Consider the following 14055-nt stretch of genomic DNA (forward strand, 5'->3'; position numbering starts at 1 on the left):
CTGAACAGCACTGGCATCTTCCCGTGAGGGTGAGGTAAGTCCATCAAACCACCGCGCAGCCATCCCCCCCAGGGACACACGGTGCCTTTCCTGCATTCCCACTGGGCAGCCCAGGAGGCGACAAAGTGAGAGTGCCGGAAACGGCCACGGTGGACTTGCGTTACCCCCACAGAGAAGGAGGCTGCAGTGCTGTTCAGGAATGGGAAATGATATAGGCAGTGCATGCGGGAATGCCCCTCTCGCTGTCACAAGGGCAACTTCCGCTCGTCCCGCCATCACCGACCTCTTTCTGCCCTCCCTACATTTTAGAGGAGGCATTCAGTAGTTTTTTTTGCTTAGGCTAGCTAACATTTACAGCTCACGCCTTCGAGAGATGCTTTGTAGCAGTCACCCAAAAAATAGCCTGCTTAAGTGTGTCCACTAAAGGCTGAGCTCGCACAATATATTTGGCCACAAGTCAGGCTGGGGTTCCCGTGATGACCAGTGTTCCCTCTAAGCTGAGTCAGTGTGAGCTAGCTCACAATTTTTTAGCCTTCGGCTCATACACCTTTGTCTTGCTCAGGAAGGATGACTCCAGAGTGAACTAATTTAGGCAGTAGCTCAATCGCTCGCTCACAACTTAAATGCCAGTAGCTCACAAAGTAGAATTTTTGCTCACCAGACTCCACAGCTTAGAGGGAGCATTGCCCATGACCCGACTCACTTTTGGTTGTTGGGGATCTTGCTTCCCCAAGCACCTCAGGGCTCAATTTCGAGTGGAAATGTGCCACTGGAGGAGGAGGAGATCCAACACCCCACCCCACCCCGCACTGTATTCCTAGGCTGAAATGGAGCACTTTTAGTCCCATCGCCTGGTCGCACAAGCAGTATTTGGTGCACATCCAACCCCACAGGGGGGCAAATAACATTGCCCCCAGAGACATTGTGGCTTGTGAAAACAGTGTGCTTTGGGGATGGTGGAGCTCCTCTTTCCCAGGTGCCCCAGTCCCAAACTCAGTTGGGTTCTGCAGAGCTTGGGGAAGTAATGATTCCTTGTTTTAGAAAGTGTGTGTGTCTTTAAATGTTTGGTTGGAGTGCAGTGATAGCAGAGTAGAATGATTGAGGGAGACAAGTGTACTGTGATTGGTGGATGACAGAGTGTGGGGGGAGTTGTTGGGAGTAAATGGGTGTGTATCAAATTAGTCAGTTATGAAAGTCAGTTAGAGACAGCAGTTGGAGTTTTGAGAGTGAGTCAGAGGCAGTGAGAGTTATTCAGTTAGTAAATCTGTCAGTGAATGACGACAGAGTGCTGTGTGGAAACATAAAGTGTTCAGAATATATGCCTATTGAAACAGAGATTCTTGTCAGAGAAGGATCTTGTGATCAAAAGACTGTGTATGATACCCTGCCAGTTTATTTTTCCAGTTTCTCTTCCCCATAACAGTTACAGTTAACCAGCAACTCATTTTTGTTCCAAAATTCAATAAATCATAGTTTGTTTGAGTTTAACCCAGTATTCAGTTCACTCCTTCCACAGGGCCACAGAGACCTCTGAAAAGCCCAGACTCTAGGCCACTTTTACCAACAGCTAATGAGAGAAGATTTGGAATTCGTTTAAATTCCGGGTGGCAGCAGGAACTACCCTGTTTGTGAACACAAAATATAATTTAAAGTGAAAACAAGTCCTCCCCAAATAAGAGACGCCACAGGGACGTAGAGAAAACAAGTTGGGGAACCCTGATTCAACTCAAAGCCAGGCATTTTGTATAGCTCCGCCCTCGCTCAAAGGTGCCGGGGAATTCTGTTTCTCCTGCTCGCCTGCACCTTCTGAATGGTCTCATTTGCAATAGCGAGCATTTCACGAACAGTACAAAATCCAGTCTCCCTCAAAGGCAGTGCTCCTTTGTGCCGTTAAAGGGACGTCTGTGCGGGGTGTTCTGTATATTCTACGTCCATCAGTTCTCCTTAGTGTATTTTTCTGCCAAACTGGGCGCTGCCCCTTCTCCGACTTTCAGTTTGAAGCTTGGTGTTTTTGCTTTTAGTTGCCTACTACCTCCCTCCCTTCTCCCTCCATTCTCTGTTCCAATGGAGAGGATATAAAGAGAATGCAGAGGCGTCAGGGCTTAAACGCAAGCGGTCCGAAGGTATGGCAATCGCCGATTTGTTTTCTTGTCTTCTCCTTGCATAGGACTGTTTTCTGTTGTAGCTAGCATCTCTCAGTTTAGTGTGTTAGATAACCTTGTGCTTCCACGTCTGCATGGTGTCGAGTATCTTCTTCTGCAGCAGAGCAGAAGGAAGAAAGCATCGTGGGTCTTAGTGAGAAGATCCGTGCTTTTTTGGAGTACAGCGAAAAAAAATGTGCCTGTCAATGTCCTAACCATGCGTACTAACAAGTCATCAGGAAACTAAAACGTTTGATGTGTTTTCAGTACCATGTGTTGTGCATTTCCTTTCTTCACATAAAGGATTTTCCTTGCTGTAAACCGTGCACAACTACTTCCAAAAGGTTGTCTAAGTATCCATGAATTCCATCCAGAGTTGTGTTAACACAGGGGGTGTCAAACATGCGGCCTGGGGGCCGGATCAGACCCCCAGAGGGCTTTCATCAGGCCCGCAGTGGAACTGGCTGTCTTCTGCTTCTTCCAGTTCCGCTGCGGCTGCGTCATCGTAGGTTTGCAGCTTACAGATACACACCTGAACAGCATACTCAAGATTGCAACAGCACAGACATTTTGATGCAAGAGGTGTCAGTTATCAGACACTGATAAATAAACAAAATATTGCAAGAGTGCTAATGTTTTTAGCATGTTTTTATTTTAAGTTTTAAAAAAACCCTTTGTGTTTGTGTCCTTTATAAAGTTTATATCTCCGCTACCTGACATTACATTTTATGGCACACGTGGCCCGGCCCAACAAGGTCTCATTTATGTCAGATCCAGCCCTCATAACAAATGAGTTTGACACACCTGTGTTAATGGGTGGGTGGGATCTTGGGGGTGGGTCTCCAGTTCTCTTTCCCTCTGTTCAGTTGTGAAGCTCACTGAAATGGTCTTGGTCAAATCACTGGGTCACAATTTAACTTAATTTAAAGGACTGTTATGGGGATTAATGAAAGAATAATCCACCACATTTGTGATGTACGGCAATGCAAATTGTGTAGAATAGCTTGGAATTTTCCCCTGAGATCTCCCATGTTGAACTTAACATAAAAATGTCCTTCTAAGTAGCTGCATGACTTCTCTCTCTCATTACCTATTGCAGATCCAATCAAATAACTTTTGGGGAGTTGTCATCACTGATTGGGCTTGTTTTTAATAATCTGCTGTCTCTCATATTTGTTATACTTTGTTTGGCATGTCTGTTATTCTCATTTGCATCTGTGTTACCCACGAAAAAGAAGCACAGCACTGCTAGTTGACCCGGGGGGCGGGGTATTGGCCTGATTGCCAGCAGCATAACACTGCTTTCACATGGCAGTCTAACTAGTACTTTTCTTTGGTTCCACATGGCTGCCATATCACTGTAGCATGCTAGTGATCTACTTATTAGCTCCTTTGAATCCCCAGCTTTCTTTTGGTTGATGTTAAAAAGTAATATCTGATCCCTTTTTGTTGCAGAGATATAAGGGTAAAGTCATATCTCTACAACAGAAAAGAACTAGAGACTTGCTTTATTTTTAAAACGAAAGCTGGAAATATCCTCTGATGGGAGGGGGCATTTGAAGACAAGGCAGCTGGTGTTGATGAGAGCCAGTTTGGTGTAGTGGTCAAGTGTGCGGCCTCTAATCTGGGAGAACTGGGTTTGATTCCCCACTCCTCCACTCGCACCTGGCTGGATGACCTTAGGCAAGCCATAGCTCTGATAAGAGCTGTCCTTGAAAAAGAGCAGTTTCTGTCAAGAGCTCTCTCAGCCCCACCTACCTCACAGGGTGTCTGTTGTGGGGAGGCAAAGGGAAAGGAGTTTGTAAGCCGCTCTGAGACTCCTTTGGGTAGTGAAGGGCAGGGTATAAATCCAATCTCTTCTCTTCTTTTTCAAATTGTCTCAGACAGAGTTCTTTCACATCACCTACTGTGCCAGTTTGGTGTAGTGGTTAAGTGTGCGGACTCTAATCTGGGAGAACCGGGTTTGATTCCCCACTCCTCCACTTGCACCTGGCTGGATGGCCTTGGTCAAGCCATAGTTCTGATAAGAGCTGTCCTTGAAAAAGAGCAGTTTCTGTCAAGAGCTCTCGCAGCCCCACCCACCTCACAGGGTGTCTGTTGTGGGGAGGGGAAGGGAAAGGGGTTTGTAAGCCACTCTGAGACACCTTTGGGTAGTGAAGGGCGGGGTATAAATCCAATCTCTTCTTCTTCTTCCTCTTCCACTTGCACCTGGCTGGATGGCCTTGGTCAAGCCGTAGTTCTGATAAGAGCTGTCCTTGAAAAAGAGCAGTTTCTGTCAAGAGCTCTCTCAGCCCCACCTACCTCACAGGGTGTCTGTTGTGGGGAGGGGAAGGGAAAGGAGTTTGTGGGGAGGGGAAGGGAAAGGAGACCCCTTTGGGTAGTGAAGGGCGGGGTATAAATCCAATCTCCTCCTCCTCCTCCTCCCTCTCCTGCTGATGTGGGCAGGACTTTTGCAAAATATGCGCCTTCCTATCCACACAGCACTCAAACATGCTTTAACTGTGATCAAACTGTACCAAACAGACACGAAGCGGCCTTATACTGAATCAGGCCATGGTCCATCCAGGTCAGTCTGGTCTCATTCCGACTGGCCGTGGTTCTCCAGGGTCTCAGGCAGAGGTCTTTCACATCACTTCCTGCCTGGTCCTTTTTAAGTGGATGGGGACATCGCAGCAAAGTGGGAGAGACCACTGAAGTGAGTAATCACAGGTGATGTCGTGATGTTTTCCACATGTGGCACGTTGTGTGGTTTCCGTGTTGCTGTGGCTGCTTCCTATGCAACACAGTGGCAACCAGGCTTACAAACAGCAGGTGTCCTCATAGTTTTCCTGCCCCAGCCCCTTGGCGGCCCCCACCCACAGACCGCCGGGGCTTTTTTTTAAATTGGCAGTTCAGTATCTTTACATGGTTTTAATGATGTAACAGTCTGTGTATCGGGTTCTCTGAATTCCCAGCGTTCATTCTAAGAAGTCTCTAGCCCCTTTCATTACAGAGATATGCCTTTCCCCTTATATCTCCACATTGAAAGGGGCTACAGACGTACTTTTAAAAACGAAAGCTGAGACTGCAGAGAGCTTGATACACAGATTGTTATATCATTATAACAGTATTCAGTTGCTGATATAGAAAAATTAAAAAGCCCCCCAGTGGCAGTGAAAGGACATGGCCACTGAACAAGGGAAAGGGAAAGTGCTGCCGTATGGGTGGGAATTTTCCCTCCCACCCACCCACCAATCATACAGATTATGCTGTGATCTTTCCCAACACTTCACAGCAAAATAGGTCTGGGAGAGATAGAAAAGTGGGGAAAACAGCATGAGGTACACAGAAGAGGAGGAGGAGGAGATTGGATTTATACCCCCGCCCTTCACTACCCAAAGGAGTCTCAGAGCGGCTCACAAACTCCTTTCCCTTCCCCTCCCCACAACAGACACCCTGGGAGGTAAAAGAAGAAGAAGAAGAGATTGGATTTATACCCCGCCCTTCACTACCCAAAGGTGTCTCAGAGCGGCTTACAATCTCCTTTCCCTTCCCCTCCCCACAACAGACCCCCTGTGAGGTAGGTGGGGCTGAGAGAGCTCTTGACAGAAACTGCTCTTTTTCAAGAACAGCTCTGACAGAACCATGGCTTGCCCAAGGTCATCCAGCCGGTGTAAGTGGAGGAGTGGGGAATCAAACCCGGTTCTCCCAGATTAGAGTCCGCGCACTTAACCACAACAACAAACTGGCTACACCAGAGAAGCACCAAGATTATAGGTTGGGGGGCACTTACTGGCAAGGCAAATATAACCCATGTGGAATCAGCCTAAAATTGTTAGTTTTGTTTTTAGCCCTTGGAAAAGACTGATTTTGCCCTGAAGGAGTCCTTTAACAAGTCTTTGGAAATCTGATGAGGGAGCATGCCTAGGCAGGTCTACTCAGAAGTAAACCCCATTCTAGTCACTGGATCTTACTCCTGGGAAAGTGTTCTTTAGCTTGCAACCTCATAGTGTTTCCAGCACTGCAACTTCCAATAGGCGAGGGGAGAAGTTTTCAAGTATGAAACAAACCTGTTGGGAGCCCCAGAGGGGGTAGGAAGGTAGGTGGGAGGCAGGAGGCAGTGTACAAAAGCTGTAATTGGGAAGAGGACTGAGCACCGGCATGCTTCCTCCTCCTCTTTGTATCTGGGCCAACCCAAAGACGAAACTGTTGAAAAGAAAAGAGCCGGCTTGCATTTGGCACACCGGTGTGCGATTTTGAGTAGGTTCCAATTTATGTCTTAATGTCTATCATTATGCACTTGAGACTCTCTCACCTCTTAAAAATGGTTTTTCTTCTTGGTTTTACTCCAGAGCAGTCCCACAAGTCTTTTGCACCCACATGAGTGCTCTATATGACAATAAAGTATATTACTATTACTATTATTTCTTTCCGTTCCACCTAGGAAGCATTGCACTAGGGCATAAATGCTGCAGAAAGCTGGATGCCCAGCACCAAATATTTAGGAAGTTGTGCTCCACCTTGGCTTCCTTACTGCACTGCTGGTTTTGGAAGCATCTTCAAGACAGCATCCTCTATTCATCCTTCTTCCATGTTTCCCCCTGCTTTGCTGCAGTCTTTTCCAAGCCTGATTTGGCACAATCTTTTTGGAAGGATCTCAGTGAAAAGTGCTTCTGGACAGCTATCCACATCAATCACATCTTCTTACCTTAGATTCCACCATCTCCTCCTGGCTTTTTAAAGAAATGGTAGTAGCTATAGCATTATACCATGATAGTGATCTATTGCAACAGTGTACTAGCTCACAGCTTGCTTTAAAAAAAAAAAGAAGTCACTAGCACTTTTTGTTGCAGAGTTATAAGGAGGAAAGGTACCAGCTGCATGTTTCTCCCTATAACTCTGCAACAAAAAGGGGGCTAGATACTTTTAAAAAATGAAAACTGGGGATTAGTACAGTGTTGCAATAGATTGTTATAATGCTGTAGCAATGTAGCTATTATTGAAGAAGAGAAGAAGAAGAGATTGGATTTATACCCCACCCTTCGCTCAGAGTCTCAGAGCGGCTTACAAACTCCTTTCCCTTCCCCTCCCCACAACAGACACCCTGTGAGGTAGGCGGGGCTGAGAGAGCTCTTGACAGAACTGTCCTTGAGAGAACAGCTCTGACAGAACTATGGCTTGCCCAGGGTCATCCAGCAGCTGCAAGTGGAGGAGTGGGGAATCAAGAGTGGTTCCCCCAGATTAGAGTCCGTGCACTTAACCATTACACAAAGAATTATCTCCATCAAGAAGCAGTCCAGGTAGTCCTAAATTTGTGATTTCTCCAGTTCTACATTGGGAAGACTGCAGAATTTTACAGTGGATGGTGGGAGGAGAAAACACAGACACTTCCTTAGTGGCTCCATGCAAGCGAGTAATAAATAGCCTCATCTAAAATGCAGAATCCAGTCCTCAGTTAGACCCAGGCTGTGTGTATTCTGTGCAAGCTCCCCTGACCACGTTAATGCCTTACCCTAAGAAAGTACTCAGCATGTGGCCGAAACGCATTCAGTATCTGTGTTTAAAAGTTTGCATAACGCGTCTGATGACACTTCGGAGGTTTGTGCTGTTTGCAGATGTTCCCACAAACCATCAAACCCCGCTTGTGATATCTGAATACAAACCAGGGTTTGCTGGTTAGTACTAACCTGGGAATCTTCGACGTGGTCTCTGTGCTTCACACCCATGGGATCTAGTGCACACGTGCTGGATCGATCGGTGCTGTAGCAAGCTCTTTTAACGGATTTTTGCGCCCAGTCCCCCGGGCATGTGCAGGAACCCCACCGCGCATGCCCAGAGGGGTGGGCACGGACATCCCGCCAGTTCCTTTCTTACTGCCGCGTTGAGTAGACCTCTTTTCGTCGGTCAGATCAGTTCGCTGTTAGCTTTCGCCTCACAGCTCTTAGGAATTATCTGACTACACTGATACTTTATTAGATAATGGCGGGGGGGGGGGGGGAGACACACACTAAGATGAGGTTCTTGTGAATCCCAAATATTGTGCCTTGGTAGCATGCAAATGCATGAAAATAAAGTTGTGTGCTTACTTGTCATGTCGACATCCCTCCTCTGCTCTGCCTGCCTTTGAGAGAAGTCCTGCTGGAGACAGTCCTTAAGCTGAAGGTAGTCCTTTTTCTTGCCACAGCTATCCACAGTTTGAAGCTGAGCCGCACCCACGTGGACTGGCACAGCCTGGATGAAGTCTATCTTTACAGCGATGCAACAACTTCAAAAATTGCAAGGACGGTTACTCAGAAGCTGGGGTTTTCCAAAGGTAAGCCTGTTTGAGTGGCATTTATTGATGTTCCTGGTAGTCCACCTTTCTCGCCGGGACGCAGGTCAGGTTACACTTAGTGAGCCAGTACAGTCAACAAAATGGGACGTTCAGTAACCAGTGCACCAGGGTTTTAGAAGTCTGGAACCACCAGAAAGGACTGAAGCAGAGCAGAAGTATTCACATGACACATTAAGCCAGGGGTGTCAAACATGCGGCCCAGGGGCCAGATCAGGCCCGCAGTGGAACTGGCTGTCTTCTGCTTCTTCTTCCAGTTCCGCTGCTGCTGCATCATCATAGGTTTGCAGCTTACATATACACACCTGAACAGCATACTCAGGATTGCAACAGCACAGACATTTTGATGCAATAATGCAGAGCAAGAGGTGTCAGTTATCAGACACTGTTAAATAAAATATTGCAAGAGTGCTAATGTTCTGAGCATGTTTTAATTTAATTTAATTTTAAAAACCTTTTGTGATAGTGTCCTTTATAAAGTTTATAAATTGGGATTACTGCCCATCCTTGGTGATTTATATATAGGATAACATCAGAGCACCTTAAATATTGTATATGGGATTTATTGTGGATGTTTAACGCTGTTTTATTGTATTTTACCTATTTAACCTGGCACTAGCCGTATGTTAGCTGCCCTGAGCCGTTTGGATGGGCGGGATATAAATCCAAAAATAAATAAAATAAATAACCTCTGCTACCTGGCGTTACATTTTATGACACACATGGCCCGGCCCAACAAGGTCTCATTTATGTGAGATCCGGCCCTCATAACAAATGAGTTTGACACCCCCTGCATTAAGCCATACAAAAACTACATATATAGGAGCCTACTTATAATAAGCAAAAAACAGCAGTATAGACCACAGTCCCTAACCCTTTTGTACAGTGCAACCCTGTCACCTGCGGAGAAAAGCCACCTTGAATAGTTCAGTTTTGTATACTTTGCAGAAAGCCGGGAGAGGGGGAGCTTTTAATGGATGCTGGCACTCCTCTTTCCGTTCAAGTTGAATGGAACGCAGAGAAACTCATGTTAACCTAGAACTTGGGAGACTGAAATAGTTTTTCATTATTCTTATGTAAGGATGACTGGATGGCCCAGACTAGCCCAATCTCGGCTGCTGAGCAGGGTCAGTGGTTCGTACTTGGATGGGAGACCACCCGGGAAGTCCAGGGTTGCTACGCAGAGGCAGGCAGTGGCGAACCCCCTCTGAATGTCTCTTGCCTTGGAAATCCAATGAGGGGTTCCCACAATTTGGCTGAGACTTGGCAGAACAGAAGACTGTTACAATGGTTCCCCACTCTAAAAATGGGCGTCGGCCTCTGTCAACAAATCACAGTAGTTTAGAGGATCTGTGTGTCTTCACAGCAGGGGTTCTCCAAGTCTAGGAAAACAGCTAAGCTTGCCTAATGTGGGATAAACAGCCAGAGAGCTCAGTTTGCTGACTTTGCCTCTGTCTTGTGTCAAGGAATAGGGAAGGCTGCATTCCACAGACCGCAGCAATTTTAAGAGAACAAAGAGCTTTGGAGGAAGAATGGCTGTTGAATTCCTGATATTAAGTTAACGAACAGAGGCGCAAACATTTCCAGTGGGCTCTAAACCTTCTAGTGGGCAGGCAGGCAAAACTCAAGCTTCTCACGCCAGCTATTCATGCCTCCCTTGGGAAGACCTGCTTAACACTTGATTTAGGCAGAGGATGTAGTGATGGCCACAGGCATAGCCGGCTTTAAAAGGAGAGTCAACAGATTCATGGATGATAGGTCTGAGAGTGGCTACCAGCGATGGTAACTAAAGGGAACCTCCACATTCACAGGCAGTCAACCTTGAAATGCTAGCACCAGGAGGCAACATCAGGGAAAGGCCTCAGCCTCTATGTCCTGTTGCTGGACATCCAGAAGAACTGATTGGCTACTGTGTGAGACAGGATGCTGGACTAGGTGGATCACTGGTCTGATCCAGCAAGGCTCTTTTATGTTCTTATAAAGTGCTATGCACAGTGTATGGCACGAATTTCACACATACAGTTTGCAAGTATGTGTTTGGAAGACGCACAGCAACCATTTGCATGGAGGCACGAAAATTCTGACCCATTTGTAACAGGAGGTTGTACTCATCTGTAACCTTTTTGAAGTTTAACTACATATAAATGGCTGTAAAGGGCCCAAATTGTAGAATTAGACTCACACCCTTGCAAATAAGTCCACAGTGTTTACAAGGCCACAGAAATCTTCAGGCCCCTTTCCCACTTGTCCGTCTGTCGTTGGTTTGCCATCGATGTCTTATGAGAATGGAGTTGCCAAGAGGGAGTGCGTTGGTGTGCACTCTCCCAGTTTACAGACGCTTCTCTGCCTCCTAACTTGGTGGAGATTTCTCTCTTTTTTAACTATATTTTATTCAATTTTCAATTATCCATTTACAATAAATAATATCAACGTTATATAGGATAAATATACATCAACTTGATCACTTACAAGGGAAACATTCTAATCACAGATAAAAATACATCAGCTTAACCGTTCAAAAGAGAAAAGTCTATCCTTCATAAACTTAGTATTAACACAGTGTCGACATTTACCGCGGATGAAGATTGTCTAGTACATCTGGTATTATCTCCCGAGAAACTAGGTAGGCTAAAATAGGTAGCCATATACTGGTAAGTTCACGATACCGGCCACTAGTTTTGGTTGGTCTCAATATGTCTGATACTTTTCCCCATTATGTATAAAGAGGGAGCACACTGGTGCACATTCTCCCAGTTTGCAGAAGCTTCTTTGCCTCCTAACTTGGTGGAGGTTTCGTAACCACAGCTGCCCGGGCGAGGGGGGGGGGGTTTGTTCGCAGGCGGGAACTAAACGGCTGGGGGTTGCTCTTCTGCAGCTTCGAGCAGCGGGACCAGACTCCATCGAGGCTACGTGGAAGAGGCCACGTTGGAAGACAAGCCGTCGCCCACCACTCACATTGTTTTTGTCGTGCACGGCATCGGACAGAAGATGGACCAAGGGAGGATCATAAAAAATACTGCCATGTGAGTCTTCCTGTTCTGCTCTCCTGCTGCTGTTGTCATCATCATCATTATTATTCTTTTTCATTTATACTGTGCTTTTCTCTCTCATGTGGTGGCTCAAGTGGTTAAGACGCTGAACTGCAGGCTGTGGAAGGTCGGTAGTTCAGCAGTTCGAGACCCAAGTGTGCCGCATGACGGAGTGAGCTCCCGTCTCTAGTTCCAGCTCCTGCCAACCTAGCAGTTCGAAAGCAAGAAATTGCAAGTAGATAAATAGGTACCACTTCGGTGGGAAGGGAACAGCGTTCCGTGCGCCTCGGCATTTAGTCATGCCGGCCACATGACCACGGAAACGTCTTCAGACAGTGCTGGCTCTTCGGCTTTGAAACGGAGATGAGCACCGCGACCCTAGAGTCGGACTTGACTGGCTTTCGAGCAAGGGAGACCTTTACCTTTACTTTTACCTTTGGGACTCAGGGCGGATTACAAGTATGGTGAGAAATTTTGATAAGCAAAAGTGATCACACAGTATAGTGTACATAAACCAAAAAAAGGCGCTGTGTAAATAGCGCAGTCCGGGGCACTATACTGAAGTGCAAAGGAGAAAAGAATATTTATACAAAGCAAAATGTGTACAAACAGCTACAATATTGGTGTATTTCCGCTTTATGTTGTATTTATTTTATAATTTCAATTTATAGCCCACCCTTCCCTGAATTAACAGATGAACAAATGGACGGCTATGCTCCCTTTTCCTGTTACCCGGAAACCTGTCCCCTGAGGTGGGCTGCTTCGCCCGGCACGCTGATAAAATCAGTGCAAAAAATCTTAGGGGCTGCAATGAAATTTCTAGGTGCCGTGGTCACTTGGCGCCTCAGATTTGTCGAGCCCGGACCGACGCCCTGAACGGAACCCCGACGCAAATCAGAAGCCCGTGCTGTTGTGTCATGTGCTCAGTTCCGCTTCTTATTTATTTATTATTTATTTTTGGGACTTATACCCCGCCCTATCCAAGCGGCTCAGGGAGCAAAGCGCCTGTAGTATTCTATCTATACCAGCTGAAGCGTCAGTGTTGTCTTTGTGTGTGCTTGCAGTTAATACGTAATTTCACATTTTTCTAGGATGCGGGATACTGCAAGGAAGATAGAGGACAAGTATTTTAGCAACCATGCCACACATGTTGAGTTCCTGCCTGTTGAGTGGAGGTCAAAGCTTACCCTTGATGGAGGTAATTCTGCCTGCTGTTGTGGGGGGGAGGCTTTCATTAGTGGTGCTCAGACTTCGTGCTCGCAGGACGCTGTTTCCTTTTCAACTTGTCCTCCCAGAAATCTCTGGCTGTCTCTCATCTTGCATCTTGCAAAGGATTTTGGCATTCGTACTGGATGGGGGACACACTCCTGGGTAGCAGTGTGTGTGAACAAGATCTTGGAGTACGGATGGATTCTAAGCTAATGTGATGCAGTGTGATGCAGCGGCAAAAAAGGCTAATGTGATTTTAGGGTGTTATCAACAGGCACAACACCAGATCACAAGATGTCATAGTCCCACTGTACACTTCATTGGTCAAGCCACAGCTGGAGTACTGTGTGCAGTTTTGGAGGTCTCACTTCAAAGGCAGGCACAGAAGAGAGTGACAAGAATGATCAGAGGCCTGGAGACCAAGCCCTACAAGGGAAAGCTGAGGGACTTGGGAATGCTCAGTCTAGACAAGAGGAGGTTGAGGGTGAACAGGATCGTTCTCGTGAAGTATATGAAAGGAGGGCAGGGAACTGTTCCTGCTGGCAGCAGAGGATAGGACTCGCAATAATAAGTTTAGATTATTGGCGAAAAGGTACAGGCTGGAATGTTAGGAACTTTTTTTTACAGTCAGTAAGAGTAGTTCAGCAGTGGAGTGGGCTATCTAGGGAGGAGCTGAGCTCCCCTGAAGCAACAGCTGGAGAAACACTCGTCAGGGATGCTCTAGGCCAATCTGCATTGAGCAGATTGGACTAGATGGCCTCTGTGGCCCCCTCCAACTCTGTGATTCATGTCAGGTACTGGAAAGACTTGTTAGCCCTACGCATTCATCCCGCCTCCCAACAGCCGTGCCCTAAAGGAAAGAGAAAGAGTGCTGAAGTCCTCTTTTCCGGGAAAGTTGCCTGTCGTTGGTGAACCCTTGAGAACCTTCTTTCTTCCAGGGAACACCTAGGCTTATTTTGAAAGCAGTTGTACTGTGGAAAGACCCGATACTTATCTCGAATTTGCTTCTTTTCTTTTCTTTTCTTTTAAATCTCAGCACTCCTGGAAGGAATACTTCACTCATAGATTGAATGATCCTATAAATGTATACCCATATATTCCTGAATTGTTTGATCTAGGGATGTGCATTCGGTTCGTCTGAACCGAATGCACCCCCGAAAATGGCCCATTCGGGCCCCTTTCGGGCTGCTGCAGACTGATTCAGATTCTCTGGTCTGAATCGGCTTGCCGCTGAATTTCGGCGGCAATTCGGCCCCATTATATCTTATGGGCCATTGAAGTCAATGGCGAAAACGCAGGGTATATTCTGGGGGCTGGAGGGGAAGGGGTTTGAGGGAGAGGCCCCAAACTTGCAGGGTAGCTGCTG

At 46.6% G+C, this 14055-nt stretch overlaps 1 protein-coding gene across 1 annotated transcript in view; it reads left to right on the forward strand.

Annotated features, from left to right (window-relative positions):
• Positions 1–14055, forward strand: part of DDHD1 (DDHD domain containing 1) — an 80532-nt gene that overhangs the window by 41563 nt on the left and 24914 nt on the right. Inside the window, exons 4-7 of the mRNA XM_015415511.1 lie at positions 2022–2123; positions 8305–8433; positions 11327–11474; positions 12572–12678. Of these exons, the coding sequence (XP_015270997.1) occupies positions 2022–2123; positions 8305–8433; positions 11327–11474; positions 12572–12678 (486 nt within the window). The remainder of the gene's footprint in view (positions 1–2021; positions 2124–8304; positions 8434–11326; positions 11475–12571; positions 12679–14055) is intronic.

This window comes from Gekko japonicus, unplaced genomic scaffold, assembly GCF_001447785.1.
Source record: "Gekko japonicus isolate JY-2015 unplaced genomic scaffold, Gekko_japonicus_V1.1 scaffold2089, whole genome shotgun sequence".
Lineage (NCBI taxonomy): Eukaryota > Metazoa > Chordata > Lepidosauria > Squamata > Gekkonidae > Gekko > Gekko japonicus.